The 27,912-nt window shown below is 40.3% G+C and overlaps 7 protein-coding genes across 11 annotated transcripts in view; 3 read left to right on the top strand and 4 right to left on the bottom strand.

The window, feature by feature from the left end:
* Drp1 (dynamin related protein 1) overlaps positions 1–11,267 on the top strand; it is a 59,537-nt gene extending 48,270 nt beyond the window's left edge. For 3 of the 4 annotated variants that reach the window (XM_071705579.1, XM_071705581.1, XM_071705580.1), the window contains 9 exons: positions 2,667–2,821; positions 6,507–7,299; positions 7,843–8,407; positions 8,497–8,744; positions 8,847–9,377; positions 9,460–9,627; positions 9,841–10,138; positions 10,229–10,440; positions 10,510–11,267. In XM_071705579.1, the coding sequence (XP_071561680.1) occupies positions 7,198–7,299; positions 7,843–8,407; positions 8,497–8,744; positions 8,847–9,377; positions 9,460–9,627; positions 9,841–10,138; positions 10,229–10,440; positions 10,510–10,566 (2,181 nt within the window). In that variant the 5' untranslated portion in view covers positions 2,667–2,821; positions 6,507–7,197 and the 3' untranslated portion in view covers positions 10,567–11,267. Of the gene's footprint in view, positions 1–2,666; positions 2,822–6,506; positions 7,300–7,842; positions 8,408–8,496; positions 8,745–8,846; positions 9,378–9,459; positions 9,628–9,840; positions 10,139–10,228; positions 10,441–10,509 lie in introns of those variants that run through there. The other variant, XM_071705583.1, reaches the window with a different exon arrangement.
* Positions 3,651–6,183, bottom strand: Bka (FCF1 rRNA-processing protein Bka). Of its 2 annotated transcripts, none has more exons than XM_071705625.1 (6): positions 5,925–6,183; positions 5,403–5,483; positions 4,578–4,660; positions 4,412–4,483; positions 3,993–4,302; positions 3,651–3,887 (listed from the first exon to the last, which is right to left on the bottom strand). In XM_071705625.1, the coding sequence occupies exons 2-6, from the start codon at positions 5,403–5,405 to the stop codon at positions 3,747–3,749; spliced, it is 609 nt and encodes a 202-aa protein (XP_071561726.1). In that variant the 5' UTR covers positions 5,406–5,483; positions 5,925–6,183; the 3' UTR covers positions 3,651–3,746. The 2 variants fall into 2 exon arrangements, with proteins under 2 accessions (XP_071561726.1, XP_071561727.1); XM_071705626.1 differs by lacking the exon at positions 5,925–6,183 and adding an exon at positions 5,794–5,829.
* LOC139772148 (SET and MYND domain-containing protein 4) lies at positions 10,177–14,415 on the bottom strand. The gene is made up of 4 exons (XM_071705584.1): positions 14,309–14,415; positions 12,630–13,476; positions 11,803–12,442; positions 10,177–11,729 (listed from the first exon to the last, which is right to left on the bottom strand). The coding sequence occupies exons 1-4, from the start codon at positions 14,326–14,328 to the stop codon at positions 11,230–11,232; spliced, it is 2,007 nt and encodes a 668-aa protein (XP_071561685.1). The 5' UTR covers positions 14,329–14,415; the 3' UTR covers positions 10,177–11,229.
* Positions 14,416–15,330: 915 nt separating this feature from the next.
* On the top strand, positions 15,331–17,229 carry LOC139772161 (V-type proton ATPase 21 kDa proteolipid subunit c''). The gene is made up of 5 exons (XM_071705624.1): positions 15,331–15,690; positions 15,906–15,954; positions 16,055–16,138; positions 16,218–16,617; positions 16,730–17,229. The coding sequence occupies exons 1-5, from the start codon at positions 15,630–15,632 to the stop codon at positions 16,763–16,765; spliced, it is 630 nt and encodes a 209-aa protein (XP_071561725.1). The 5' UTR covers positions 15,331–15,629; the 3' UTR covers positions 16,766–17,229.
* A 74-nt stretch (positions 17,230–17,303) lies between these two features.
* Cpt2 (Carnitine palmitoyltransferase 2) lies at positions 17,304–20,450 on the bottom strand. The gene is made up of 7 exons (XM_071705585.1): positions 20,232–20,450; positions 20,084–20,124; positions 19,305–19,866; positions 18,676–19,209; positions 18,087–18,576; positions 17,810–18,002; positions 17,304–17,697 (listed from the first exon to the last, which is right to left on the bottom strand). Exons 1-7 carry the CDS (start codon positions 20,268–20,270, stop codon positions 17,571–17,573), a joined length of 1,986 nt encoding a protein of 661 aa, XP_071561686.1. The 5' UTR covers positions 20,271–20,450; the 3' UTR covers positions 17,304–17,570.
* A 312-nt stretch (positions 20,451–20,762) lies between these two features.
* Positions 20,763–25,029, top strand: Pea (ATP-dependent RNA helicase pea). The gene is made up of 2 exons (XM_071705631.1): positions 20,763–20,877; positions 20,960–25,029. The coding sequence occupies exon 2, from the start codon at positions 21,030–21,032 to the stop codon at positions 24,642–24,644; it is 3,615 nt and encodes a 1,204-aa protein (XP_071561732.1). The 5' UTR covers positions 20,763–20,877; positions 20,960–21,029; the 3' UTR covers positions 24,645–25,029.
* A 187-nt stretch (positions 25,030–25,216) lies between these two features.
* LOC139772169 (dnaJ homolog subfamily C member 1) lies at positions 25,217–27,625 on the bottom strand. Its single transcript, XM_071705632.1, has 7 exons — positions 27,236–27,625; positions 27,048–27,149; positions 26,749–26,967; positions 26,424–26,668; positions 26,037–26,343; positions 25,743–25,961; positions 25,217–25,648 (listed from the first exon to the last, which is right to left on the bottom strand). The coding sequence occupies exons 1-7, from the start codon at positions 27,395–27,397 to the stop codon at positions 25,583–25,585; spliced, it is 1,320 nt and encodes a 439-aa protein (XP_071561733.1). The 5' UTR covers positions 27,398–27,625; the 3' UTR covers positions 25,217–25,582.
* Positions 27,626–27,912: the final 287 nt, after the last annotated feature.

The raw sequence follows: 27,912 nt of genomic DNA on the forward strand, positions 1-27,912 counted from the left end.
TTTCTTCCCTCTTTTTTTCTTACATATCTACGTAGTTTACTCGCTCACTGGACCGTTGATTCCCTTTAATCTAGTTTACTGGGTACAATACCGTACGGACATGTACGTTGGTTGGTGCTTTGATAATGTTGAAACCTACAAAACCTACAACCAAACTTATAAAAAATAAGATAATAGAGTTGCCATGCTACTCTTCGTGGCAACCAAGTATTCATGCCACGCAAAAATGCACCTCACTGCAGAATTCGTTCGCGCACATCTGATTTTGCAGTGGTCGCATATGGTCCAATTTCTGGTTTAGAATGACAAGCAAAGTCCGCAGAAAGGAGATTATGCGATGGAGAAAGGAGATAATAAAGGAATCGATTAGTATATAATTATAGTGGTAATAGTCAATTCAAATAAAAAAAAATTGAGAATAATACGTGATTAAAAACAACAGAAATCCATCACGAAATAAGTCAATAATTAAAGAATCAATTGTTATTAACATTTGGTATATTTTTATTTGTGACTTTAATTCAACTAATAAGTAGTGCATGTGAAGAAATCAAGGCACTGCACAAGTCAAACCTTCTCGGTTTATCCATTTTAAACTCCAAGTCTAAAAACCGAACGAATCTGAAGAATTTAATTTGTTGCAAAAATCGAGAAATATAACAATAAGTGAACCGATTTACGTGCACATTTTTCCGACCATCCTCGTTCCTTTTATCCCGCGGAACAAGGGACAGATCGCTTTGGACCAACTCGCTTTACGTGGACTTAGATAAGAATGAGTACGAGTACTCTCTCGAATGAGTGAACGTCCGCTGAAGAATAGGGAGAGACGCGATTCCTTATCGGATGATGGACGAGTCGCCTTCTTCTCGGCTTGAAATATCGATGAAAATTGGAGAGGGTTTTATTGGAGAGGGTAATAGGTGACAATGCGCCAAACGACGCGTTTCGCGCTATCTTTAAGTTTATAGGACTCCAAAGTAAAATGCATCCGTTCCACTCTTGAGTTGCGTTAAGCCTCCGAACGTCCGTCTTGTCAAGGAACCGTGCGACACGCACCGACAAGTAATTTTCTGCGCGTCAAATAATTCATAAAGCCATGCGGAAAATACATAAAATATCGGTTACGAAGAATTATGAACAACGAGAAATAGTTAATTACAAAGTACCTCATCTCATGTACGTATCACTTATCTTATTTAATCTCAATTAAGTAAACTTAAGAATCGAGAAAGATTTATATTTATTATTTATTTCTCATAATTCTTAGGTACCTTGGGATGGCTTCCGATTTATAGTTTACAATACAATACGATACCTATACTATATTAATTGTAACATTGACTTTCCACACATCTTTATGTGACTAATTACTTATCTTTAACTTAATATTTATTATTTCATAATCCTGTACTAACTAAAAGATTTTTATATTAATAGTATGATGTAATTATATGCAACTGAAAAAATGTTGAATCTACTTAAAGATATAAGTAGAGAGGTATGAGAAAATTTCGATATTGTAGGATTTGTATTTACAAAATTAATAATTACTTGAAAAATTAATCAATATAATCTATTAGTAGATAATAATAAATTGTTTAAAACTCTCTTAAACTTAAATGATTTTTATCTTAGGCGTAAAAAAAATAATCTTGGTATTTTCTTTAGAATTTTTTAAATAATCTACATCATTTTTATTATTTCGTCGCAGATAAGATTTTGTATTATTCCAATAAATTTTTTCACAAGAGGCTTCTGTGAAAAATATAATAATATAATTAAAATTATGCAATTAACGATAATGTGATAAACGATAGTATAATTGCATTTTAAAGCAGAAAGTAATTTTTAAGCAACAAATGCAGCAATCGTTTGTTATCCGAGAGAAATAAATTGAAATTTGGTTCGTAGACTTGTCTCTCGAAGGATGCAACACAGGACGTTGAATTGCATGATTAATATCCTGTGTTCCACCGCGATAACGCGCACGTGCGTACGCCATTTGTTGTTCCGCGATATTAGAAAGGTCACGACCCAGGGTAGGAGGCGGAGGAATCCCGACATTTATCCGGATATAGAAAAGCCGTGACACTTTGTGCGCCGAAATCATCAATTACATTAATCCTCGCATATATCGAGCTTCTCGAAACCTGAAGATCGCGATATACGATCTTGATTGAGGAGAGTGATTATACGAATCCTCGTATCCGTATCGTTGACAATATCACGCAAACTCTGTTGAACTATCTATAATATGATGAATAACATCTATTTATTTAAATATATAAATATATATTTATATAGGTACTTATTATATTTATATATCATTTATATAAATATATAATGTGCTTATATGAATAATATTTGCAAACAATCACGAATGTCCGCGCGTAATATTTTTTTTTAATATAATAAAAAGCACTTATATAAATTATTGTATAATATATGTGTTTGCAATATTAATACAATACAAATTAATATTAATACAAAAACCTTAAAAAATTTATATTATATCCAACAATTTTATTATATTTATATATATTTTTTATTATACAATGTATAATTATTATGTCTATTATTTTTTTCTATATATAATAATATTTTGTCACGAACTCAAATAATATCTTAAATAACTCAGACATTTAAATTACTATCTTTTGCAGGAAAAATTCGCGGCATGAGATTTCATAGAGCGACTGACAGATTGCAACATCGCATTGCAGAAATCCGATCGTTCTCCACGTGGGTGTACAAAATTGTCGGCATCGAGCACGATTACTTTTCGCAATAGAGCGAACGAGCTTCTCGAGGATACAGAGTAAGAAATTGGCAGAAATGTCCTAATAGCTTATTTTGCGGGCGTGCCTCGCCATAAATACGCAGCCGATCGTTTTGCTCCTGTTTTTGGCCTCGTTTATGTGTACAATTTCGTAAAAAAATAAGAATTACAAGAATTTATTTATACAATTGGATTTATAATATTATAAATGTATTCGCGTTTATAAAAATTAATTTTATGAGTATTATAAATATAAATTTATTATAATTTATACATTATATCGTAATACGTTATAAAACACGCGCGCGCATACGTAAATATGCGTTCGTGTGTGTTTATGTATATGTATGTATAAAATATATGTAAATTATTTTAAAATTATACTAATTTTTTAAAATTCTTTACCAAAGGTTTTGTAGATACAGGAGAGGTTATAGGAAAGTAGTCATACACTAGAAAATGTATATAATTTACTCGGTACTAACGTAGAGAAATTTGTTATTGCTGTTAAGAGAGGACGCGACTATTTTGTACCAAAACATTTGTTGGATTATTCTATAAAAATAAAGTCAAATAAAAAAGATAATCATGACAATATTTATATAATATTTTAATAGAAATGTCTTGTCACTGCCACAATAGAATTTGATAAAACTTAGCCTGCACAGCTAGTACGAAGGAGATCTATTATTTGCCTGCTCCTTTGACTTACGCGTGGGCTTGGTACTGAAAACTCTATATCCTATAAATTAAACAATCTTTACTTCGATTAAACATTCCTGTTAGGAGACAGACATTCCTGTTAGAGTATCTAAGAAAAATAAATAAATAACTAAAATTCTCTTTAAATAAATAATATTCCAACACCTGACGTATTATAAGTTTTATTAACAAAATGCACATCTTTGTGTATGTTTAATACAAAAAGATAATTATTTAAAAAAGGTATCGATAAATTATACTATTATTTAGGTGCGCCATACGCATCTGGCATCCTTTCTATCGTAAATCTGTGTTGAGATATATACATTATTGGCACACCCGGTATCTTCCGTATTCTTCTTTTCAAATCTTTATCATTTGTTGCAACGATATAGCACTTATGCTGAAATAATAATAACACACACATTAATTTTATCGTCAATAAGATAAATTTATATTACATCTAAAAGAATTGTTACTACAATAAGATCTTGCAATTAATACTTACTTGTGTTACTCTGTTCACAAGACAGTCATCTGCATAGGTTCCCTTATGCATACATTTTAACCTTTCAAATCGCGGATCCTTGATGATTCTCAATGCCAATTTATACTTCTGTCCAAGCTTCTCTAACTCGCCCATTACGCAATCCGTTATATACGGCGTACACTTTGCATAGAGGCATTCCATCATATTCTGTATTATATCTAATTTGTTTTTAATGGAGAAGTTAATGAAGTTTGTGTCAATTAAAATATGATACGGCGGTCCAAGCTGCGTGTTATATTGGAAGAATAATGCGGAGGATTGTTGTGGCCTGAAAGAAACAAATACTTTATGATAAATAAGAATTTCATAATATCATGCAGAAAGATACTTCTGTTAGAAATAATATAAAATGTCAGATTATATATAACATTACTTACACTTCTGTGACTTTTATTTTAGTCTTATCTTCCTTCGGAGTTTTCTTTGACGGCAGCCGCTTCTCTGGTTTTCTATATAAAAGAAAATCCGTTTTAATTTTTTTCGCATATGATTTACAAAGTTATAACAATGACTTGTCGAAGATCATATGGTACATTAACTTACATTCGCGAATCGCTCAGACTAATCATCCTTTTCATCTGAGCAAATCTCTGCATCACAACTTTACGGGTTTTCTTATTTTTCCCCTGTAACATGTAATTTCATAACAAGTATTATACGATAATATAATTAATATGATAATATGTTCATTTAAAATAAAACAATAAAACTGCAATCTCTTATATTCTCACTTCATAGGACATGTTCAAAACAATAAAACAGCTACTTGCTTGCCGAGCGAATGTTATGTACAGACGGCGTCATTAATGCTTCCCTAGCTGTGTTCTGGGGATTTCTATAGTGCACGTTACATGTACTATGCCTTCAGGTGGAAGGCATTAATGACGCCGTCTGTACAAACAGCAACTTGTATATCGTTGAGTATATTTTCGACATAATATAATCTAAAAGAACATTTATATTAACATTTATTTTAAAAAACCAGAAATCGTAACTTATAATAAATTAAATCTCTAGCTATAAATCTGTAGCTAGAAGATAAAATACGTTATGCAACTAAGCTAATTGCTACAACAAAGCAATTATCATTTAATGCATTCGCTCAACGAGCAAGTTAACTGCTTTGCTGACTTGAACCCATATTTTCTATACACCCTTCAAAAATGCATGATTAATGTCTATTTCTATCAATGTATATTAACTTTAATCTCAATTTAACTTGCTTTTTATCTTTTCCTAGTTCTTAGAACTTAGTTTTACCGATCAAGATTAATCTGCATTGATGGATTAACTGCATTGATAAGTGGACATTAATAATTTAATTCATCTGGTAGAATATACATTTACTTTTTAAAAAAATGCTCTTACCATTATATTTTCTGTGGACGTGTGTGTATCCTTAAGTCCTTAAATCCTTTTTTGGAAAAATTATAATAACGAATTCAAAATCTATAATCAAACAAGAATCATACAGTTAGAAATTTTGTAATAAACAATTCTACGTTTAATTAATCACTGATTAAGTTAATCGAAATTCAGTCGGAGTTACAGAAGAATTTCACTGTATGAAAAGCACATGTGAGCGACGACTGTTAGGTTAGGTTAGAAGCAAAAGAGAACATTTTTTTAGAGTTTCACTAGACGGTGGAAATTTAAGGTGCCTTCAACCCATCCATAGGATCATATAAATCTCTTTTCTTTCTTATTTAATGTACATACTTAGTCTATTAACTGAAAAATCTGTTTGGAGTAATGCAACCTGAAGGAGAAGTCGAAGACACCTAAACCCGAAGGAAGCTCCAGAAAGAAAGGAAACAGGATAGAAAATCTTCCTGTTTGTAGCAAAAGAGAACAAAAAGAGGAAAAATTAGAGCAAAAATTCAACACAACCTCTGTATGTATACTGCTATTTTCCCTAAATCTCGCTTATGTGAACAATTGTGAACTTGTGAGCGGTATGTGAATTGTGAAACTGCCACATGCGCGATGCCGGGCGATGCGCGGCGTTTCGGTTCGGCGGCGAATCCAGCAAACTATAAAATTTACTGTCAAGTCAAAACGTGTTCTAAATACATTTCGGAACGCATTTTTAGACATGCATCACACATTTACAATTATATCTCACAACACGGAGCAAAAATTGATATGTCACTGTAGAAATTTCGATTACGTTATAAATATAAAAAAAAAAAAGGATATTATTCAGTGATGGATTGCAGCCGCGACTCAAAGAACTCTCGAATTAAGCGAGTCGTTTTTGTTTTGCAAAGAGATTATTCTGAATTGATTACTCGTGGTATAATTCAGGGACAATTTAAACAAACAAATGAACATTTACATCTCCATGCGATTTCACTAGAAGAATAGGAGATCGATCTTTTTTTATCGAGTGAGATAAGGCGCTATATACACTAACATTTTGACATTTAGAGGCTACAGAGTAATAAAGTAATTAATGTTTATCTGTTACAGAAGAGATTGGAATGAGGAATGCATATTCATAAATTGAAAACGATTTAAAGATTTCCTTCAAACGAGGGCGAACGAAGGCGGAATCGGGACAATGGATTATTTACGTGCTCGTACGCGAAACAATTCTGAATAAGTTTCCCCCTCGAACGAGAGCGAACAGATGGCTCGAAAAAGAGGCGGGAATCGAAACAATGGATGCGCGCGTCATGCCGTCACGACGCATACGCACGCGACGATTATCACAGACAAGTATCGTATGTATGTACATACCATACCATACATACGTGTGTCACGTCACACACAATGACACCATCAAAAATGCGCACGCGTGTGCGAGGTATGGAGCACAGAAGGGGTGACGGAATACGGAATCAGGTGTGCATCATTCTGCGGAGTCGTGGTCGTGGCGGTAGAGTTATTTCGTTTTCCAATTGAGTTTACGGCCATTCGGCGCATCATCGTCAATCATTGAAATCGGAATATCCGCTTTCGTCACGGAGTCGCGACGCGCGACGCATGTAGACGAGAGCTGAACGGTCGTGGGGCGGAGAAGAAAGGGGACTAAGGGGAGCGCGAGAGCGTTACTCGAACCCGGCTTCGTAACCGAAACCGACCGACCGACCGTCGTCCCGATCGATTCGCTCGTCGACGCGACGCGCGGAGGCTTCATCGTCGCTCCATCCGCACCACCATGGAGGCCCTGATACCTGTGATAAACAAGCTGCAGGACGTCTTCAACACCGTCGGCGCTACCGCGCTACAACTGCCGCAGATCGTCGTTCTGGGCACGCAGGTTAGCCGGAGTCTTTCTTCGGCCCGCGGCCAAACCGAGCCAAACCGAGCCGAACCGCGATAACAATGAAACGGCAGGTCCGCCCCTTTCACCTGGACTTTGCTACCCTCGTTGCTCTCAAGATTAAACAAATATGTGACTTCTCCGGTAAGAGGGAAAATTCCAACAGAGAGAAAGGGTGCAATCTCTCGAAAGGAGCGGATCTAGCGACGGTTGGACATTCGAATTTTGTCGACGAGAATTCGAATTTTTTTTCTTTGTCATGAACAATGTAATAACGTCAGGCTATTCATTGTAAGTTGCTTACTGCCCGTCGGTGTTAGAATTGAGGAAAATAATATCGTAGCTTGCTTGAATCTTACAGTTTCCTTAAGCATGTTTACTTTTACTTATTTATAATCAGTTAAGAGACAAATATTGCGATTTGGATAGTCACTCTCAAAGAAATTTTCATCTTATTCTAATCATTAAGAGTCAAAGTCATGAAAGATGATCCAAGGGTATTGTTGAATACAATGTAAAAGCAAATATTGAATTTTTCAGAGTTCAGGGAAGTCATCTGTAATAGAGAGCTTGGTGGGCCGTTCTTTTCTACCACGAGGGACCGGTATCGTCACGCGACGTCCATTAATACTGCAACTTGTATATACACCGAGAGACGATCGAGAACACAGAAGCGCAGAGAATGGCACCCTGGACTTGGAGGAATGGGGAATGTTTCTGCACACAAAGAACAGGATTTACAAGGATTTTGATGACATTCGCATGGAGATCGAGGCCGAAACTGACAGAATGGCTGGGGCTAACAAAGGAATCTGTCCAGAACCAATTAATCTTAAAATATATTCGACGTCTGTTGTTAATCTGACGCTTATAGACCTACCTGGTATTACGAAAGTGCCAGTAGGTGACCAGCCGGAAGACATCGAGTCTCAGATACGTGAACTCGTATTAAAGTACATTTGTAGTCCAAACTCTATAATTTTAGCAGTTGTCACTGCCAATACTGACATGGCTACAAGCGAGAGTTTAAAGTTCAGCAAAGACGTTGATCCAGATGGCAGACGAACGCTGGCAGTCGTTACAAAATTAGATCTCATGGATGCTGGTAAATTTTCCACAGTTTCGAATTTTTTTGCAGTTTCGAATTTGTCAAAGACAACCGATTGTATGCATACATTGTTTCTCTTCTTTTAGGAACTGACGCCATAGATATTCTATGTGGCAGAGTCATCCCAGTAAAATTGGGTATTATAGGTGTAGTCAATCGTTCTCAGCAAGATATAATGAATAACAAGAGTATTAAGGAAGCGTTGAAGGATGAAGCCACATTCTTGCAACGTAAATATCCAACTTTGGCTAACAGAAACGGCACTCCTTACTTAGCAAAAACTCTTAATCGTTTACTTATGCAACATATTAGGGATTGTTTGCCGGAGTTGAAGGTAAGAATATTAATAGTAGAATTGTCGAATTATAGGATATAACTAGAATCTAATCTACTAAAGTAAGCATAATTTGGTAGAACTTGTGTTTTTTGAAAACAGAACAGAGTGAATACAATGGTCGGGCAATATCAAACCTTGCTTAATTCCTATGGTGGAGATGTCGAAGACAAAAGCCAAACCTTGCTACAGATCATTACAAAGTTTGCAAACAGCTATTGCGCTACGATAGAGGGAACGGCGAGAAACATAGACACCACCGCGCTGTGCGGCGGCGCTCGCATTTGCTATATATTTCACGAGGCGTTTGGTAAAACGCTCGATTCGATTAATCCACTGGCAGATCTCAGTAAAAGTGACATATTGACCGCTATTCGCAATGCAACCGGTCCAAGACCGGCTCTCTTTGTGCCAGAAGTTTCTTTTGAATTATTAGTTAAACGGCAAATACGAAAGTTGGAGGATCCTTCGTTACGGTGCGTAGAGCTTGTGCATGAAGAACTGCAGAGTATAATACAGCATTGTGGTACTGAAGTGCAACAGGAGATACTACGTTTCCCTAAACTGCACGAGCGTATCGTCGATGTTGTTACGCATTTGCTGCGTAGACGACTCCCACCTACCAATTCAATGGTAAACTAAAATATTCACTGTGTATATGTATCCGTAACACGTTCTTTATACTCACATGCTGATTTGATTTCTTAAATAAAAGGTAGAGAACTTGGTTGCCATAGAATTGGCATACATTAACACTAAGCATCCCGACTTTCACAAAGATGCAGCATTTGTGTCATCTTTACTGAAAGATACTGATGTAGATCACTTGAGGCACAACAAACGATTAACTTCAGCATCCAATACTATAATTACCAATGATACTGTAAGTAATAATCACCATTTAGTGTCGTTTTTGTGAAATTCATACCAATTTATTATCTTTTAATTCATTGATAAAGTTATTCTTTCAAGATAATGATTTAAATGTGGATAGCAACGTGTTTGCGTGTTCATCAGTTTATTCAACATTTTATCCGAGCCACTTCTACTTTCTCACGTCGTGTTTGCATCTAATAGTAAAATGTATTTGTAACAGATTGTAAAATCAGTCAATAATCAAGATGAGATGAACTCTGTTTCCAATCAGATTAGAGAACAGCAAGGACAGCAAAATAACTGGCTGCTAAGCAGCTTACTACAGGGAAGAACGGAGTCAACTAGTTCCGCGGATGGTTCTCCAGTTAGAATGCGTGAAAATAGTAACTCCCCGAATCCAGCGATCGAACTGCAAAAAGCATCCCCGCAACAAAAACCAGTAAATCTGCTCCCGGCGGTACCGATACAGACATCTCGAAAACTTAGCGATCGTGAGCAACGGGATTGTGATATTATCGGTAAGGAAGTGTATCGTATTAAAAGTCATAAACACACATTATGTTAACAAACTTTAATTTCAATTTTCTTCTTTCTTTCGTTGTTCGCAGAAAGGCTCATAAGATCATACTTTTATATTGTACGGAAATCCATCCAGGATAGTGTACCAAAGGCTGTTATGCATTTCCTAGTCAACCATGTGAAAGATAATCTACAAAGCGAACTTGTCACACATTTGTACAAATCAGATCAGGCTGAGGCCTTGTTGATTGAGAGCGAACACATCGCTGTTAGGCGTAAAGAAACAGCAGACATGCTTAAGGTACGTAAAAAGTTAACTACAAAGCCTCTTTATAATAATTGATCTCTAACGATTGCTCTGATTCCACAGGCATTGACTCAAGCAGGTCACATCATTAGCGAAATTAGAGAAACGCACATGTGGTAATCAAATGCCTAAACCGTCATCACCGGATTCTAGTTGAATTTAGGTATTACATCTCTGTGTTTTAATGAACTGAGTTAAAGGATGTACTTTACCAATGTATATGATGAAATTACTGTACATAACTCTTGTCTTTCTCACGCAAGTAAGGTATATGTATCGCTATTGAGAAGCAATGGTCCTGATATGTTACGTCACCCGTTTTTATAGTATGAGCATGAAGGAGGTATATCGTACATAAAATACGCGTTTGTGCAACCGGGTTATTCGATTCAAGAGATGTAATTCGGGCTCGATTTTTTATTATCTTCGGCATTCTATAGATGCTGATGACCTATGATTATAAATCGTTGAATTGATTAACTCTTGAATAACTCGTTTTGTATCACGCATTTTACCACGGAATTATGTTTCTTAATTACTTAGTCTAATGTTGCATTGCCTCGCGTTACAGTGATCGTAGTAATGAGAGTGCAATTGAGGATCATTGTTCTGTGTATTTTTTAGTTATGCTGTTTGCATAATTTTTCTTTCCAGGAATAGAAAACTGGAAGTATCTATTCCTAGTGGATTGTGCCGCGTTTTTCACAAAGCTGTAGAATAAATTGAAATAATTTCACTATAAATAATTGTTATAATAATTGTTATAAACCGACTAAGGGAGTATTACACAGAAATAGAGCCAAGAGAATTGTAACACTGGACGATACATTGTTCTGTTTTGATACCTTCGATATTCGGTTCAGCCAAGTGTTTGTTGACAAAGTCCGCGTGCTCGAATAGCAGAGGCATCGCGTCTCTGTAATTCCCCTCATACATTTTCGCGATGGCGCTCAGTCTCTTTTGAATCGATTTTTCAAGTTGCTTCTCGATTCTTTTCAAATCAATCATTTTCTCACATTTGGCGCACCGATGATTCGTCACTTTCGCGTTCATGATCGAGAGACCCGTCGATTCCGAACACGCCGCGCACTTGTAACTCGTCGTTTCGGATAGCGGAAGTTTCCAGTTCTGCTTGCAGGCGTCGCATCCGCACAGGAATCGATACTTCTTCCACAAGAACTCACGCCTGTTCAATTTGCTCTCGCTGAGAAAGTGAGGTCCGTAGCAATCGAGTATCTCGCATCCTTTGCCGATGAAGCGCAATGCTCTGACCACGACTATTCCTGTAACGTGAGAATTAGAACTTCGTTCATCTCTTCGTCAATTTGTACGGTCAGCTCGTTCCTGATCGCTTACCATTTGGATAGGAGTGGCGAACCACGTTGGGATAACAGCTGTGATTCACGAGACTGACCGTGGTGTAAATCGCCGCACCGATGTTCCTAGGCTCCCAGACACGCGTTGCCTCGTCGTGGACGTTCTCGATGATCTCGTACGCGTTGCAGTTAATCGCCTGCAAATGGTGCAGCATAGCCACAGCCAACGAAACGAACGTCTCCCTCGTGCAGACGACGTCCAGTTTGTTCAAAACCGAGATCAAGCATTTCGCAAGAAAGATCGCCTCGATGGCGCGAATGAGATTCACGTTAGGTTCGACATCGGCGCAATGAGTCTCCAGTTGAAACGCCGTTCGGTAATCGAGAGGACTATACGTCTCCTTCGATCCCAAGTCCGCGCATTCCTTGCTAATGTCATCATCTTTATCTTTTGCGTTACCATTAGCGTGATATCGTAGGAAATCAGGATTCAAAACGCATGTAGCGCTGTTTGATAGCGATAACGCTTGTGTGACCGTCATACGATAAGCCAGCAAGAGATAAGATGTTTGTTGACGTTCGTTGTTTGAATTTTTGAAAAAGTAATTGAATACTGAGCACTCGTATCGGTGATACTTTTCCCACGCTTCTTTGCGACACGTTTCTGTGCAAAAGGCCACCTGGAGAACGCAATATAAAATTTATATCGAAGGATCTGTAAAAATTGCAGGAAGAATCACCGGAAGTCAAAATAAAAGGATAAATAAATTAACGTGGAAACTAACAGGCAACGGTATGGATAATCAGATCTGGCGCTATGTACATGGCGCGTGGCATGCGCAAATATAAATCATGCGCTCTACTAACTGTTTGGCAATCACGGCACGGAATTCTAACGCTGTCTTCTAATTTAAGTGTGGCATGGCAGTGCAAACAATTCCTGCCGAGGGCCGGTGGATCCGTGCTAAAGGAAAACGGCCGGTCGACAATGAGTACAGTCCCCGGTCTGATGTCTCTTGTAGCCACGAGGTGCCGGCCCCTGGTCTCGTCGAATCGCAGCTCAACGCCATCCGAACAGCTCGTGAGACAGCGGTGCGGCTTGCCGTCGACGGTGGGCAATGCGCTGCTGGAAGAAGAACGGGAAGAGGAAGAGGAGGTGGAAGATGTCCTTCCACGGGCGCCGCGTTTCCTGGTGGACGTGGCTTCCAACTTCCGGGAACACTCCCGCTCTAGTTGAAGGCATTCCTTCCTACGTTGCACGAAGTACTTAACGTTCTCCGCGGGGTTGTCATAGAGACTCGCGGAAAGCGCCAGCATGCAGTCGCAGTCTCGCAGGCAGCTCGCGTAAGCGCGCAGGCTGTAGAAGCGTCTAGCGCGCTCGCAGATCGCATCTAGAAACACTCTACTGTTCGCACCAGCCGCAAACAGTGCTTGCGTGAGAATATTACAGGTTTTAATCTCCCCCGCGTGCTCGTCTCTGGGCTCCATCGTCGCCCCGAACGATCTCTCGTACAGCCGCGCGGCCTGCGCATCGTCCTTACCCTCGTATGAATCACCCAGTTTCAAGTCCGCCACATAGGGCATTTCTACAAGCGTCCCGACCATTCCTCGCCTGTCGCCCGACGCGGATAGCTTCGCCAATCGAGTCGCGAGCGACTCCTCCTGCGAGACGGCGTTATGCACGGCACGACGAAATTCATCGAGCGAGATGTTTCTGTAACACAGCAGGTGAACGATAAGAAAAAAGAAAACCATTTTTAATGCTCCACTTGATACGAAATTCGAAAGAAAACGATATGTTTTTGCCACGAAATAAATGACAGAATGTAAACTCTTAATTTCTTTTAAATGGCCGGCGCTGTTGAAACGAATAATATCGAAAGATGAAAAAGATAAAGATAACGGTGTTTATATTTATACCATACATTTGATCTGAAGAAACAATCGTCTTTGTAGAAATGAGAGTTATACTCGGAATAACTAATTAGAAATACAATGAGAGCGACGATATTCAAAAAGATATAATATTCTTTCTAGAAATTGATGTCATATTATGATCATTTGTGTAGGAATATTTTCGCCAGGAAATGTATGGGACCTCTACTATCATTTATTGGAAAAACTTGTTATCGAAAAACATGGGAGATATTTCCGAGTGGTCTGTACATTAAAGTTCATTACTGCGAACGCGTTTGTGTGTATGATATTGTATATGCTAATGTAATATATAATATAATTAATGCATGAAATGCATGTTTCGAAATTAGCCGACGGACGCAGGACGGCGACTCCAATTTTTCGCAGACGAGTCGCAGCCACGAACGTGTTTTCATCGTTTCTCTAAATTTAATTCTGTAAATTTAATCACAGACAGAAATAGAATACGAGCGACAGCCCGGTTGCGGTAGCGCACCGTTCGTGGAATTTGTCATTAGGCGGAGGACTGTCCCGGTTTTGCATCAACGAATGGGAGAACGACTCGGAACGAATCTGGACGAAGGTGGGACAGCTGTCGTAGGCGGGATCGAAAAGTATAGCTGGCTTACCCTTTTCTCGTCAGAGACATTAGCGCTAATCGTTATCAGAACCGATCGATCGTGCGTTTAACGAAACATCGGCGGGACCTGCCTCCTCGTCGCGAAACAGAGACACGAATGCGACGGATTTCTAAAATTAGGCTGACCGGCGTTTACTCTTGCGAAACGCGCCCGATGCTTCCGTTTGTAGAAAATTGAGCAAAAATCTCGTTCCTTCGCGCATTGATGGAACGTGTAAATGCATTTGCAGGAGCGATAATAGAGAATTATTAATGCACTTAAGCAAAGGAAAAGAAACCGCCGCGACTTTTGATAAACGAAAAGGAAATGTAATACGCAAGATATGTATAACTGTTGCAATTTTTTTTGCTATTATTACGCAACACCAAAGTAGCTTCTAGCAGTAATTATAAAGTAAATTTAAATTGGATTCTCCAAAATAGTGAATGATCGCGTTTTTAATGGAAGAGTGTTTTTAAGATAACTTCGACCAAACTCTGATTAACTTATCAATTGATACTTGTACTTTTTTGTGAACACGAACAAAGATATTAATTTTTTGTCGTTTAATATATGGGAAAAAAAGATCTGGAACAGCAAATTATATAATTTAAAAATTTTGCTTTAAGCAATTCAGTCGATTAAATTAATCATTGATTAAATTGATGGGAGTTTAATTAAAATCGCTATTAGAACGTCTTTCACGAATTAACTTATTAAATATTATTTTCTTAACATGGATAGAATTTATTAATCTTCTTATTATCTAATACGTAAAAGAAAGATTAAAAAGGTTGAGAATAAATTATATAATTAGAAATTTTGCTGCGATTTTATTGGTCGAGTTATAATCGCCGATTAAATTAATTGGAGTTTAGGCAATCTGAACATCAGCTCGTTTTACTTGCACTTTCTGCACTCAAGTAATCTCTTCGCTCTTTATCTTTCCAATGCCCAACGAATATACGTCCGTCTCGTTTCGGGTTGCAGAAAATGCCTCAAATACAGCTAAAAAGAACAAACTTGAGATTATCGCATTTTCGCTGCGCGTGATTCCCTTTTCCCCTCGATAGTGAAAAAAAAAAAAATCACCAACGGTTACTAGAATCCGGAGCAGTCGTCACATGACGGCGACGGGTCGACGGGTGTGCGTGATTTTCTCGTGAGCTTCTCGATGTGGAGATCGAAGATTCGTTAAGACAAGAAACGAAAGGACTACCGGGAGTATCGGGCTACTTGGCTTCTCCCCGGAGTTTCGACCGTGTGTTCGAAGACCGTGGGATTTTGCGTATATCGTATTGCGTGAACGGCGAGACTTGCTATCGCGACGATGAGATACATATTGGGTAACACATTCGCGATCACCGCTTCGGCAACGATCCTTATTTTAGGTATGCTTTACATGTATATTATGACAAATTAATAAACGAAGAAATATATCGTCGTTAGAGCCTTTCATGCGTTTGATCTTTTCCCAAATTATCTATGTATGATGTCATCGCGTTGCGAGCAATCTCGTGTCAAGCTTATCTATTTCTTTTTTTATTTTATCTTTTTCGATTTTATATGCATATATTTAATATATTGTATATTTCGTATGTTGCAGTTTTGTATTATGTATTTACTGGCAAGGGAGAGCAGGTTAGCATTGGATGGTATGTTCATACATTTGTCTTGTGTATCAGTGGTTTCTTATCTTATTGAATTCTCTCGGCGCAAAGAGATCCTAAGCGAATTGTTTGTTTCCTAATTTAGGTTCTTGACGAATACTTCTCCATATATGTGGTGCACATTAGGTATAGGTCTGTCGGTAGCTCTGTCCGTAGTAGGCGCGGCATTGTAAGTTAGATATATTTATAGTTTCAAATAAACTCAACTCGTGTTACGCCAAAATTTCTTATTTATTTGTCTTTTTCAGAGGTATCCATACAACAGGAGTGTCTATTGTTGGTGGTGGCGTGAAAGCTCCTAGAATCAAGACAAAGAATTTGATTTCTGTGATATTCTGCGAGGCTGTAGCTATCTATGGCCTGATCACTGCCATTGTTCTATCTGGAATGCTCGAGAAATTTAGTTATGCGACAGTTTTCGACAACGAAGAGATTAGAAGTCAAAACTGGTTGTCTGGGTACTTAATGTTCGGTGCTGGTTTCGCCGTTGGCCTCGTCAATCTTTTCTGTGGCATAGCAGTCGGCATCGTTGGCTCCGGCGCTGCTCTCGCCGACGCGGCTAACTCTGCCCTTTTCGTAAAGATTCTTATAGTCGAGATCTTTGGTTCAGCTATAGGCCTCTTTGGTTTAATCGTTGGTATTTATATGGTAAGTTAAGACGTGTCATGAAAGTAGTATGCAATGAGAAATGGTCAAAATAATATGTGACTAAACGTGTCTATAGCGAATATTTACTTATGTTTACAAATTTTCTTTTCAGACATCCAAAGTGAAGATGGGCGAGAAGCTATCATAAATTACTAGAGAATAAGCTATGGAGTGTTATCGGGATCACAATGTTCCATTCCACATTTAGTCACCAGTAAAGAAGATTCTAGAGGGATGACTGCATATCTATGAAATTATTGTGAAAAAAAGAGAAGAATTTTCCAAATACCAATGTGTGAATTTGGTATATTATTGCATGTCTGTAATTATACTCGTGCGATTCTAGATGACTTAACATCCATTCTGTATCTGTGAATATTGTCTGTTATATCGTTTTGGACACATTATTCTACTTTTTTTGAAGCATAATGGCGAAGATTATATGTAAAAGTTGCAATAGGCCTTAGTTTTTATCAATATTAGAAAGCAACGTAATTTTTGTTTCATATTTTGAGTGCGTTATAGCGCTCGCTTTTGCATAAATTAATGTACATATTTCCTTGTTGATGTAAGTAAAGTCAATACATAATATAATTTATCCTTTATATTATATTCTAATCATGTATCTAATCATTAGCTATTTGATGGGAAAATAGTTGTTTATAAAAATTAGGACGCATTGTCAATCTCTTAAAAAGTATTAAAAATATTTATTTAACAATTGTATAAAAGTTTCTGATTATCAGAGATAATAGTCATCATCGTTATTACTTTCCCCGTTTAAGACTCCAAAAAGGAGACTTGTGCCTACCTCTGATATGAATAACATTATAAACATTCTTGTAAATGTACAATATTATATAATAATAACTGTCAATGATCTCGGAAAAATTACATTCAAATAAAGATGTAACTAAATATATCTGGCAAGTTACATAACTATAATTCTTGTGTTATGTATGTAACACATCGTGAATGCTCTTGAACGCATGTGCTAGCGCTTGTACATATTGACTGGCGTTACGACTGCCTTCGTAGCTCGTCACAACTGAACCCAAACGTTTGTCCTGGATCATATATCTAAACAATACATTAATTCTGTTTTAAAAAGTAATATAATCCAAAGGATATAACAAGGTGCTAATAATTGTATCATATCCAATGTGATGACAACTTAACATAAATGTCTTACCCGATTCCATAGCCATCGGGTACCACTGGTCCAAATCCACCAACCATTACATCTGGACTTGATAAAGTAGATGTAGACAGTATATTATAATTTAGAGCATTGTAAGCTGGATCTTGAAAAATGGCTGGCTTAACGGAACCCGATTCCTCTGAAATTCTTCTCAAAACGAATAGATGTCTATCGAATCCCTGGCCTGTAAAGTATCACATCTCGAATCTATACACATTCTTTTAAATCCGTTTACTTGAAAGCTGCTTGAATAATCAACTCTAATTACCCATCACGGCCTCTTTCGTAAGCACGTTGTGAGCTTTGCTACAATCAAGTATCATCTTTTTTAGCTCTGATTTAGAAAGCTCGACTTGCTTCTGAGTCATAGCGACGCAGATCGCTTTAGTCTCTAGTGTACAAGGTCTGATAGTTTCTGTTCTGCCGTGTTTATATGCAGCTGTGCTGCAAGATTCATAAGTTGGTACCGATTTGCCTTCTAGGCTATACAATGCCAATTGGAATGCCAGCTGCATCACGGCATCCGGACTTACCCCGAGCTTCTTACACTGTTCCTTACCAAACTCTTCGTAAAGCATAAAATCAACGCACAGCCGATTTACCCACTCTCGATAATCTATCTTTTGTTGATCGATGATACTCTCGCTCTTCGCGTCTATAGAGAATTGTAGTCTCTCTACGTTTACGCTTTCTTTAGAAAGTTCATCTACTTCATTAGGATGAAATCTAGGTTTCTTCGATATATCGGCTTTCACATCCTAGAATGACAAAGATTTTTTTACATTTTGCAATTCTCAAATTTTTACAGTCAATTGCATTAAACGATGCCTAATATGCCGAAACGGTGTATTGCTCACTTGGAAATATCTGAGTACTGCAACACCATCGCCCCATGAGTGCTCAAAGTTGAGTCCACCATAACCATCCTTAGAAACAATGAGAGAAAACGACTTGTCAAACCACCGATTGGTGCCGTCTGTATGTAAATACGTTCTAATTAACTTGTTGTAGTCGGTACCGATAATTTCATCATCTAAGATCATTACGAATACAGCCGAATCGATTTTCTGAAGAATTTCCCGATTCCCTGTTTCGACTAAATGTGAGCGTGCCCTTGCCCACTGGTCCCTTTCTGACGACGTAAGAATGCCCACGGGATATCTATTTGCTGGCCTATCGTCTTCCAAAATGGCTTTTAAGCACGCAGCTATCTCTTTAGGGCTACGAATGGAGTCATTTGCATCCAAAACGTTGAACGCATAAAAATGACCTTTCCTCAGTACGACCAGGTGTTTGGCTGTGGGATCATGAAAGATTCTATCTTTTCCTAACTCCGGTATTCTAGTTGTATTGAACAGATTCTTGTATTGAGACATATCTAAAGGAAAAGCCTATAATAAAAAGTTGTCCTGTTAAATTTGTTTTAAACAAATTTCTGTCAATTTATCTTAGAATGTTTTGCACAAAACGTCTAATTTATTCATACCTTAAACAGATAAGCGCCATACCAACTAAAGCGAGATGGGATCAGTCTTGTGACGTTGCGAAATAACTCGGTATCTGACTTCTCAGGTTTCATATGAAACACCTCTGGTTCTAGAACATTATTCTTGAGCGATTTTAAGAATCTCATCGATGATACGACAAGATTTGTCGCCTTCACCAATTGCGCATCATACTTTGGATCGGATTCTGGCACGAAGACTAAGAAAGGATTATAATTGATCGGCAATGGTTTGCGATCTTGCAAATACATGTCGAACCACGGTTCGCTGATGTAACTGGTGTGTGAATTCTCAGCATTTTTTTGGAGTAACAGCTTTTGCAAGCTTTGTCCCTCGCTAGTGAGGAATTTCGAGACACAAGACGATGTGTTCTGCAACTCCTCATTGTTCAATAGAGGTTTCTGCGCATTCAAATACCTTCTACACGAGTCTTCGAGCTTCGGTATTGGTAAACGAGGCAAGGACGCTTGAAAATGCAACGTTGGCACTTTGCTAATCTGTATATATTGATATTCGGTGCTATCGTACAAACCTGCAGTACTCCTGTGAAACAAAAACACACAATTAGTATCTGTTTCTTTAATTAAACAGTCATACATTTAAACTTCAACGCCATTATTTCACAAAATCACCATTATTCAAATTATGACACTAATTTTATAATAGCGAATTTCACAGTGACAATTTAAGTCTTCAAAGTATAAAAATAAAAAAACCTATGTCTCTATTACTAGAAATATGTAAAACAAAACACTACTACCTAGCTAATTGCTGTGATAGTGCCACCCCTCCACGGCTTACCTGTAATATATGTAACAGAGACGGGAAATAAACGAAAAATGATTTTAAAAATTAAAATATATAAAAATATATACAGCATATGACCGTGTGTCAAACAAGTAATTTACCATAAATTTTCGGAATCCGCTTTTCGTTAGGATAAACATCTCGTAATCCAATACCGCTTTTTACCTCTAACTTAATTACTTTTGAAAATGCAACGGAAAAAAAATATATAAAAATAATATAATTTACGTCAGGTCAATGTACACATGCACAGTGGTTCACAGTGGTTCCGGATGACGTGCAATGACAACTGACAACCCTTTCCACTGTATACGTCACTACGTCAGTGTACGCATCGGCATATACTACTGGACTGCGCAACGCATTGAATCAATGGCCGCGTTCAGCAGACACAACTGTTGAGTTCGTCTTATCAACACTCTGCGTTGATTGGTTAGTTCTAAAAGTAAGAGCCAATCACGTTCGACTGTTACTGAGCGGCTTGGTCTGCTGAACGCGCCCATTGAATGTACGTATGTACCATGAAGAACCAATTAAAATCAGGAGCTCCAAGGCTCCAAGCTCCAACTCTCGTAGAGGAGATAGTCCAAAAAACATATCTAGGCTACCAGCTGGCGCCACTATTCACAAGTGCAGATCATCGGCAGCGCCCGGACGGCGGAGAGGTTAGGTTAGGTTAGACGCCGCAGTAATGTCTATCCGCTTGTATTTTCGTTTTTATAATTCGACGTTGTAAGTGGAGAGAAAGTAAGTATTGTAAACGAAAAGTTCTTGTCGTCACTAATATCGGTCGTCATCGCACTTATTTAACTTCCTCATCAACTTTCAGTCGCAAGAATCAAGTTTAAATAACAGAAGTTAAAAGTGTGTTTGCAACTCTTGTGCAACATCGCGTAATAATGGAGGAAGTTACGAAGCTGGAGCACCTGTCTCTGGTGTCGAAAATCTGCACGGAGTTGGAGAACCACCTGGGATTGAACGACAAGGACCTGGCCGAGTTTATTATACATCTGGCAGAGAAGAACAGCACGTTTGCACCGTTCAAGAAGGTGCTGATTGAGAACGGGGCCGAGTTCTCGGACTCCTTCATAGCTAATCTCCTCAGAATAATACAGCACATGAAGCCTGCAAAAACGTCCACCGAGAACCCATCCAAGTCTACGAGCAAGCAGGACGAATTGGCGCAAAAGTTTCCAGCGCTGGCGTTACCGAACGAGGATGCACGTTCCGAGGCCAACAACGCCAAGGACGAGGATATCGTCAACGACGTTATGGCCTCCCTGGAGGCGTTCGCACCATCTAATAAGAAACAGTCTGCGAATACCGAGGTAAGCAACGGTAAAATTGACAATGTTGAGAAAAAGAGCAAGCGAGGAAGGAAAAGCAGAAGCAGATCGAGGGAGAGGAGACGACATAGAACCAGATCGCCGAGAGATCGAAGAGAGAGGCGACACAGATCTAGGACGCGTTCCAGATCGCGGACGCGTCACAGATCACACGACAGAACGCGCAGGAGACGTTCCAGGTCCCGGGAACGCAAGAGGTCACCATCTCGCGATCGCAAAGACGCGAGACACTCGAGGAGACGCGACGCCGACAGATCCAGATCCAGATCCGCCGAAGAGACGCTCTCCGCGGAGCCGGAGGTGGGTAAGATTTACGCCGGTAAGGTCGCGAACATCGTGCCGTTTGGTTGTTTCGTCCAGCTGGAAGGTTTAAGACGCCGCTGGGAGGGTCTAGTTCACATCTCTCAATTGAGGCGAGAAGGTCGAGTGGCGAACGCGAGCGACGTGGTCTCAAGAGGACAGAAGGTTCTGGTGAAGGTTCTCAGCGTCGGTGGACAGAAAGTATCTCTGAGCATGAAGGATGTCGATCAGGAAACCGGGAGGGATTTAAATCCCGTGGTGTCGATCGCGAAAGCGGACGAGGACGAGAAACACTTGCGCAATCCGGACAGGCCCACTTCCCTGCTCGAGCTTCAAGGTAACTACGACGAGGATGAGACGTATTCGAGGAAGCGCGTGCAACGCATGTCGTCGCCGGAGAAGTGGGAGATCAAGCAGATGCTGGCCGCGTCGTGCATCGATAGAAGCGAGTTGCCGGAATTCGACACGGAGACCGGGATCCTGCCGCGGGAGGACGACGAGGAGGAGGACGTGGAGATCGAGCTCGTCGAGGAGGAGCCGCCGTTTCTGCACGGTCACGGCAGAGCGCTGGGCGATCTCAGCCCCGTGCGGATAGTGAAGAACCCGGACGGCTCGCTGGCGCAGGCGGCGATGATGCAGAGCGCCCTGGCGAAGGAGCGCAGGGAGCAGAAGATGTTGCAGCGCGAGCAGGAGATGGACTCGGTGCCCACCGGCCTGAATAAAAACTGGATAGACCCGTTACCGGAAGCGGAGAGTCGCACGCTGGCGGCAAACATGCGTGGCATCGGTCTGCAAACGCAGGATTTGCCGGAGTGGAAGAAGCACGTGATAGGTGGGAAGAAGTCATCGTTCGGCAAGAAGACCAACCTGACGCTGTTGGAGCAGCGTCAGAGCTTGCCAATCTACAAGCTGCGTGACGATCTGGTGAAAGCCGTGACGGATAATCAGATGTTGATCGTGATCGGGGAGACCGGCTCGGGAAAGACGACGCAGATCACGCAGTATCTAGCGGAGGCCGGTTTCACCGCGCGCGGCAAGATCGGCTGCACGCAGCCGCGACGTGTCGCTACTATGAGCGTCGCCAAGAGAGTAGCGGAGGAGTTTGGTTGCTGTCTAGGTCAGGAGGTGGGCTACACCATCCGTTTCGAGGATTGCACCGGGCCGGAGACCAGCATCAAGTACATGACGGACGGTATGTTGCTGCGTGAATGCCTGATGGACCTCGATCTGAAAACATACTCGGTAATCATGCTGGACGAGGCGCACGAGCGCACGATACACACGGACGTGCTGTTCGGCCTGCTGAAGCAGGCGGTCGGCCGTAGGCCCGATCTCAAGTTGATCGTCACCAGCGCTACCCTGGACGCGGTTAAGTTCTCGCAGTACTTCTTCGAGGCGCCGATCTTCACTATACCCGGGCGCACGTTCGAAGTCGAGGTGATGTACACGAAGGAGCCGGAGACCGATTACCTGGACGCCGCGCTGATCACCGTCATGCAGATCCACCTGCGCGAACCACCAGGCGATATCCTGCTCTTCCTCACTGGTCAGGAGGAGATCGACACCGCTTGTGAGATCCTTTACGAGCGAATGAAGTCACTGGGCCCGGATGTACCGGAACTGATTATCCTTCCGGTCTACTCGGCCTTGCCCTCGGAGATGCAGACTAGAATATTTGAGCCGGCGCCACCCGGCTCGCGCAAGGTCGTCATCGCCACGAACATCGCCGAGACCAGCCTGACGATCGACGGTATCTACTACGTCGTCGATCCGGGTTTTGTCAAGCAGAAGGTCTACAATTCCAAGACCGGCATGGACAGTCTTATAGTGACGCCGATCAGCCAAGCGGCGGCGAAACAGAGGAGCGGACGAGCCGGCAGAACCGGGCCTGGAAAGTGTTATCGACTCTACACCGAGCGGGCCTACAGAGACGAGATGCTGCCCACGCCGGTCCCGGAGATACAACGTACGAATCTGGCCACCACCGTGCTGCAACTGAAGACTATGGGCATCAACGATCTTCTGCATTTCGATTTTATGGATGCGCCGCCAGTGGAATCGCTGATCATGGCGTTGGAGTCGTTGCACAGCTTGAGCGCTCTCGACAACGAGGGTCTGCTGACGCGTCTGGGCCGGCGAATGGCGGAATTCCCGTTGGAGCCAAATCTATCCAAGATGCTGATCATGAGCGTGCACCTTCAGTGCTCCGATGAGATTTTGACTATCGTCAGCATGCTGTCCGTGCAGAACGTTTTCTATCGGCCGAAGGACAAGCAGGCCTTGGCCGATCAAAAAAAGGCGAAATTTAATCAAGCCGAGGGTGATCACCTGACCTTATTGGCGGTCTATAATTCCTGGAAGAACAACAAGCTGAGTAACGCTTGGTGCTACGAGAACTTTGTGCAGATAAGGACATTGAAGCGTGCTCAAGATGTACGTAAGCAACTGCTGGGCATAATGGACAGGCATAAATTGGACGTGGTATCGGCCGGCAAGAACACAGTGCGCATACAGAAGGCGGTGTGCTCGGGATTCTTCAGAAACGCCGCGAAGAAAGACCCGCAGGAGGGATACAGGACGCTGGTCGACAGCCAAGTGGTGTATATTCATCCGAGTAGCGCGTTGTTCAATCGCCAGCCGGAATGGGTGATCTATCACGAACTCGTGCAGACTACCAAGGAGTATATGAGAGAGGTGACGACAATCGATCCGAAGTGGCTGGTGGAGTTCGCACCCGCGTTCTTCAAGTTCAGCGATCCGACCAAACTCAGCAAGTTCAAAAAGAATCAAAGACTGGAGCCGCTCTACAACAAGTACGAGGAGCCGAACGCGTGGAGAATATCGCGGGTTCGCAGGCGACGTAATTAAGGAATACGCTTATCATCTATGTAAATATCGTTCCGGTATAGTAATTCAATGTGCGTATTTTTCTGAAATCCTTAATGACATAGGAACAGACAATTTTAGCCCTCAAAATAGTATTTTCATCATTTTTATGCAGCAACAACTTGCACCTATAACGACAGGACTTTGTGGGACAAAGAACACTTTTATTTTGCAAGTGTAACATGTAGAATTCTTGATTCAAGTAAAAAAAAATACTTTGTTAGGAAGCAAGGAATGAAGACAGTTTATGATATCGCGAAGATATTGAATTAATTTTATTATGGTGTCACGATGAAACTGGAGAAATGTAATGCGATCATTGAATTATGTACAAGAATGCAATTATAAAGAGGATTATTTACAGGTCTTTATGGTGTACATACTTGTAAACATTGTAAATATATAATCATATTCATTCACGTCACATTAGATTTTCGATACTCTTTTCAACGTTCATCAAAAATCTACTTCGATAAAGTATGATACATTAAGTAATCAGTCTTTTTAGAGAAGAGGGCATTAGTTTAATATTATGCGCTTTTCAGTCTTCCCCCTCTTGATTAATTATTAAATTTATTAAATAAATACATTCTCAATAACATTTAATAAGATGACATAGGAAAGATTTTCTTATTTAACTTATTCTTTCCTTCTCTTAGATTTATCTCTGACTTATAATAACCGAGTTTGTCCACGGACGCATATTCGTATTACATGTAACGGTTGACACAACATTTGTATAAAAGAATTTATAAAACATTTATAATCTTTCAAAAGAGACGAATTGATATTTTGTGTAACCAGGAAATATCACTTTTGAAGTTCGCTTCCGCACTTATGATATTATTCAGTAATACTATTTCTTGGCTCGATGGTACAAAATACATTTTTCGGGAAAACAGGATTCTATACAAATTGAACTATTGAGATTGTTGCTTCTTTTTCACTATTTCCACCAATTGTTTATAGCGCACCTGGCATTCTTCCTGTAAACAATATAATTTTGAAATTATAATGACGGATAAATATTGGATTTACAAATTTCTATATAGTCCGTAAGGAGAGAAATAAATAATGTACCTTTGTCTTTCCCTCGACGCAATTCGCAATTTTTTCCCATCTATCTACAGATGCACCTTTAGGATATTTCGTCAGGGCCGCTTCCAGTGCTCTTTGCTGTTCCTGACTCCACTCAGCAGTGCTGACTGTATTTTCACTACGAGTCTTAACCTTCTTCGGTTTTTCTTCCGCGGAAGCTTCTTCCACTGATTCAGCAGGCTTCAAACCTTCCTCTTTCACCTAACGTAAAGTATACGCGGCTCAACTTTTACTGTAGATTTATTTAAGAAACAAAATTGATGTAACAGTAGTAACCTTCTTAGCCATGTGCGTAACTTCCACGACGGTACGATTCATAACGTTTGCGATTTTCTCCCACCGTTCTGGAGTTCCACCGGGATACTTCTTCACATATTTTATCAGTTCTAATATATCGTTATCAGTCCATAAGCCACCAGCCACCGTTGGCTTCTCGTATATGTGATTCGTATAATCGCAGTCCTCTTTTTTAACGGTTTCCTTAGAATTATTACCGCTTCTTTCTTGCGGAGTAAAGCCAGGCCTGCGTTTCCTAACGCCGCGCGACGTTACTTCCGGTTCAGGCTGTTCGTTCTCTTGCGCTCTGGAACCGATATTCAAGTTTCTTACGTTCAAGTTATTTATGATGTAAATTATATAGCAAAAAAACAGCTGTATACTTACAACGCCTCCTCTTCCTCTTGCTTTTTCTTCTCTTTCCTTTCTTTCAGGAGTTGAATGACGAGACAAATAGTAGAAGGTATAGCTATCACGGAACCTATTATCCACTTTGGTAACTGAATTGGAAGAGTATCCCATATAGTTGGAGTAGGAATCTTTTCTAAAAAGTCGGCTAAGTCTGGAATATCTATTTTACTTTTTCTATTCTTCTTTTGCATCTTTTGAAGTTTACTACCTAAAACTTGTTCCTGTAATCATAACATAATACACTAATTTTTTTATTTAAAAAAAAAAAAAGACTTTTGATTGCAAAGGATGTGTTACTCACGCAAGTATATCGTTTTTCGATATACACCGCCCAAGCTACGAAATATTGCCCTATCGTGATGACTATGAACAAGAAAGCAATCAACTCCAATAATCCCATTTTTCGGGCATGACGATAGTAATATACCGCCGACCGCCAATTCGGCAGTCCGTTAACGAGCACGTTATCATACTTTTGCCGTTTCCCGGGATCTTTCAAAATGTCATAAACAGCGACTAACTGAAAGGGAAAATTTCAAGTTGTCAAGATATTAATTCAAGAACTTGAGCACCTCCTGCCTTTCCACTTCCAAAAAGTACCGTTCTAAATTGCAGTTCCGCATCCTCCGCCGGGTTCTTGTCCGGATGCAATTGCAACGACAGACGCCTGAAAGCCTTCTTGATCTCCGAGGCGTTCGCGGACTGGAGAGAAACAATTTGAGTCAATCAATCGTAATCGAGCTCGCATCTTCGCGCTATTACATTTTGATATATCTGCAGTGGAGTACCTGCGTGACACCCAGCACATCGTAAAAATTTTGATTGACCTCCTCGACCACGTCGAACACCTCCAGGTCGTCGTTGTCCCACGCGTAGGATGACCTGAACACGTCCAGGAAGCAGAGAACCCCGAAAACGACCGACGGTAGATTCATCTTCGTCCACCGCATGCGGACATAGTTGACATAGGTGACAATAATACGCGCGCGTATTTCCTTACTGTGCACCGTGCGAAACGAAAATATCCACGTTCTAGGACATAGTGTCCTAGCTCCTTCACCCTGATCGCCTAAGCGCGCCCCAGGAGTCAGGTTAGAGATCCTCTTTTTGCCGCAGGTGCCACATTGCCAGATTGCCGCTCATGTCACACGACACGCATACACCGAGATCGCTCGCGATTATGTCGGAGGTCGGAATCACGACGCGGTCGATAGTGTCGATACGCGCGGTATCGCGAGAATCGACTCGGCGCGACGAGCATCTGCGATGCTACGCGCGTACGAAAACAAAACTTGACTACTGCCGGTAAAAGAAGTAAAAAGTAAAATTGTTGTTAATCTTATACTTTGATCTACTTCTCGTTTTCTTTCTGTTCTTGTTCTTGTTCTGCCTCTATTCAACATGACCTAGCTCTCGTAATCGTTCTGAAATTTTGTTCTTTCTTTTTTAGCGGAAGACAAACATA

This window comes from Temnothorax nylanderi, unplaced genomic scaffold (genome assembly GCF_030848795.1).
Source record: "Temnothorax nylanderi isolate EJ_2023f unplaced genomic scaffold, tnyl_v1.0 TNYL_tig0047_pilon, whole genome shotgun sequence".
Classification (NCBI taxonomy): domain Eukaryota; kingdom Metazoa; phylum Arthropoda; class Insecta; order Hymenoptera; family Formicidae; genus Temnothorax; species Temnothorax nylanderi.

Coding starts and splice junctions, on each gene's coding strand:
- Cpt2 (XM_071705585.1), bottom strand. CDS start 20,270: ATGTTTATCCTAACGAAAAGCGGATTCCGAAAATTTATG. Junction 19,210..19,304: donor ATGGCGCTTATCTGTTTAAG/GTATGAATAAAT, acceptor TTTTTATTATAG/GCTTTTCCTTTAGATATGTC. Junction 18,577..18,675: donor CAGTACTCAGATATTTCCAA/GTGAGCAATACA, acceptor TTGTCATTCTAG/GATGTGAAAGCCGATATATC.
- LOC139772161 (XM_071705624.1), top strand. CDS start 15,630: ATGAGATACATATTGGGTAACACATTCGCGATCACCGCTTCGGCAACG. Junction 15,955..16,054: donor GAGCAGGTTAGCATTGGATG/GTATGTTCATAC, acceptor TTCCTAATTTAG/GTTCTTGACGAATACTTCTC. Junction 16,139..16,217: donor TCCGTAGTAGGCGCGGCATT/GTAAGTTAGATA, acceptor TGTCTTTTTCAG/AGGTATCCATACAACAGGAG.
- Bka (XM_071705625.1), bottom strand. Junction 4,484..4,577: donor AGTCTGAGCGATTCGCGAAT/GTAAGTTAATGT, acceptor TCTTTTATATAG/AAAACCAGAGAAGCGGCTGC. Junction 4,303..4,411: donor AAAATAAAAGTCACAGAAGT/GTAAGTAATGTT, acceptor TGTTTCTTTCAG/GCCACAACAATCCTCCGCAT.
- LOC139772148 (XM_071705584.1), bottom strand. CDS start 14,328: ATGTCTCTGACGAGAAAAGG. Junction 12,443..12,629: donor CGTGCCGTGATTGCCAAACA/GTTAGTAGAGCG, acceptor TGCGTTCTCCAG/GTGGCCTTTTGCACAGAAAC. Junction 11,730..11,802: donor TCGCCACTCCTATCCAAATG/GTAAGCGATCAG, acceptor CTCACGTTACAG/GAATAGTCGTGGTCAGAGCA.
- Pea (XM_071705631.1), top strand. CDS start 21,030: ATGGAGGAAGTTACGAAGCTGGAGCACCTGTCTCTGGTGTCGAAAATC.
- LOC139772169 (XM_071705632.1), bottom strand. CDS start 27,397: ATGCGGTGGACGAAGATGAATCTACCGTCGGTCGTTTTCGGGGTTCTC. Junction 26,344..26,423: donor CAAGAGGAAGAGGAGGCGTT/GTAAGTATACAG, acceptor TATCGGTTCCAG/AGCGCAAGAGAACGAACAGC. Junction 25,962..26,036: donor TTACGCACATGGCTAAGAAG/GTTACTACTGTT, acceptor ACTTTACGTTAG/GTGAAAGAGGAAGGTTTGAA.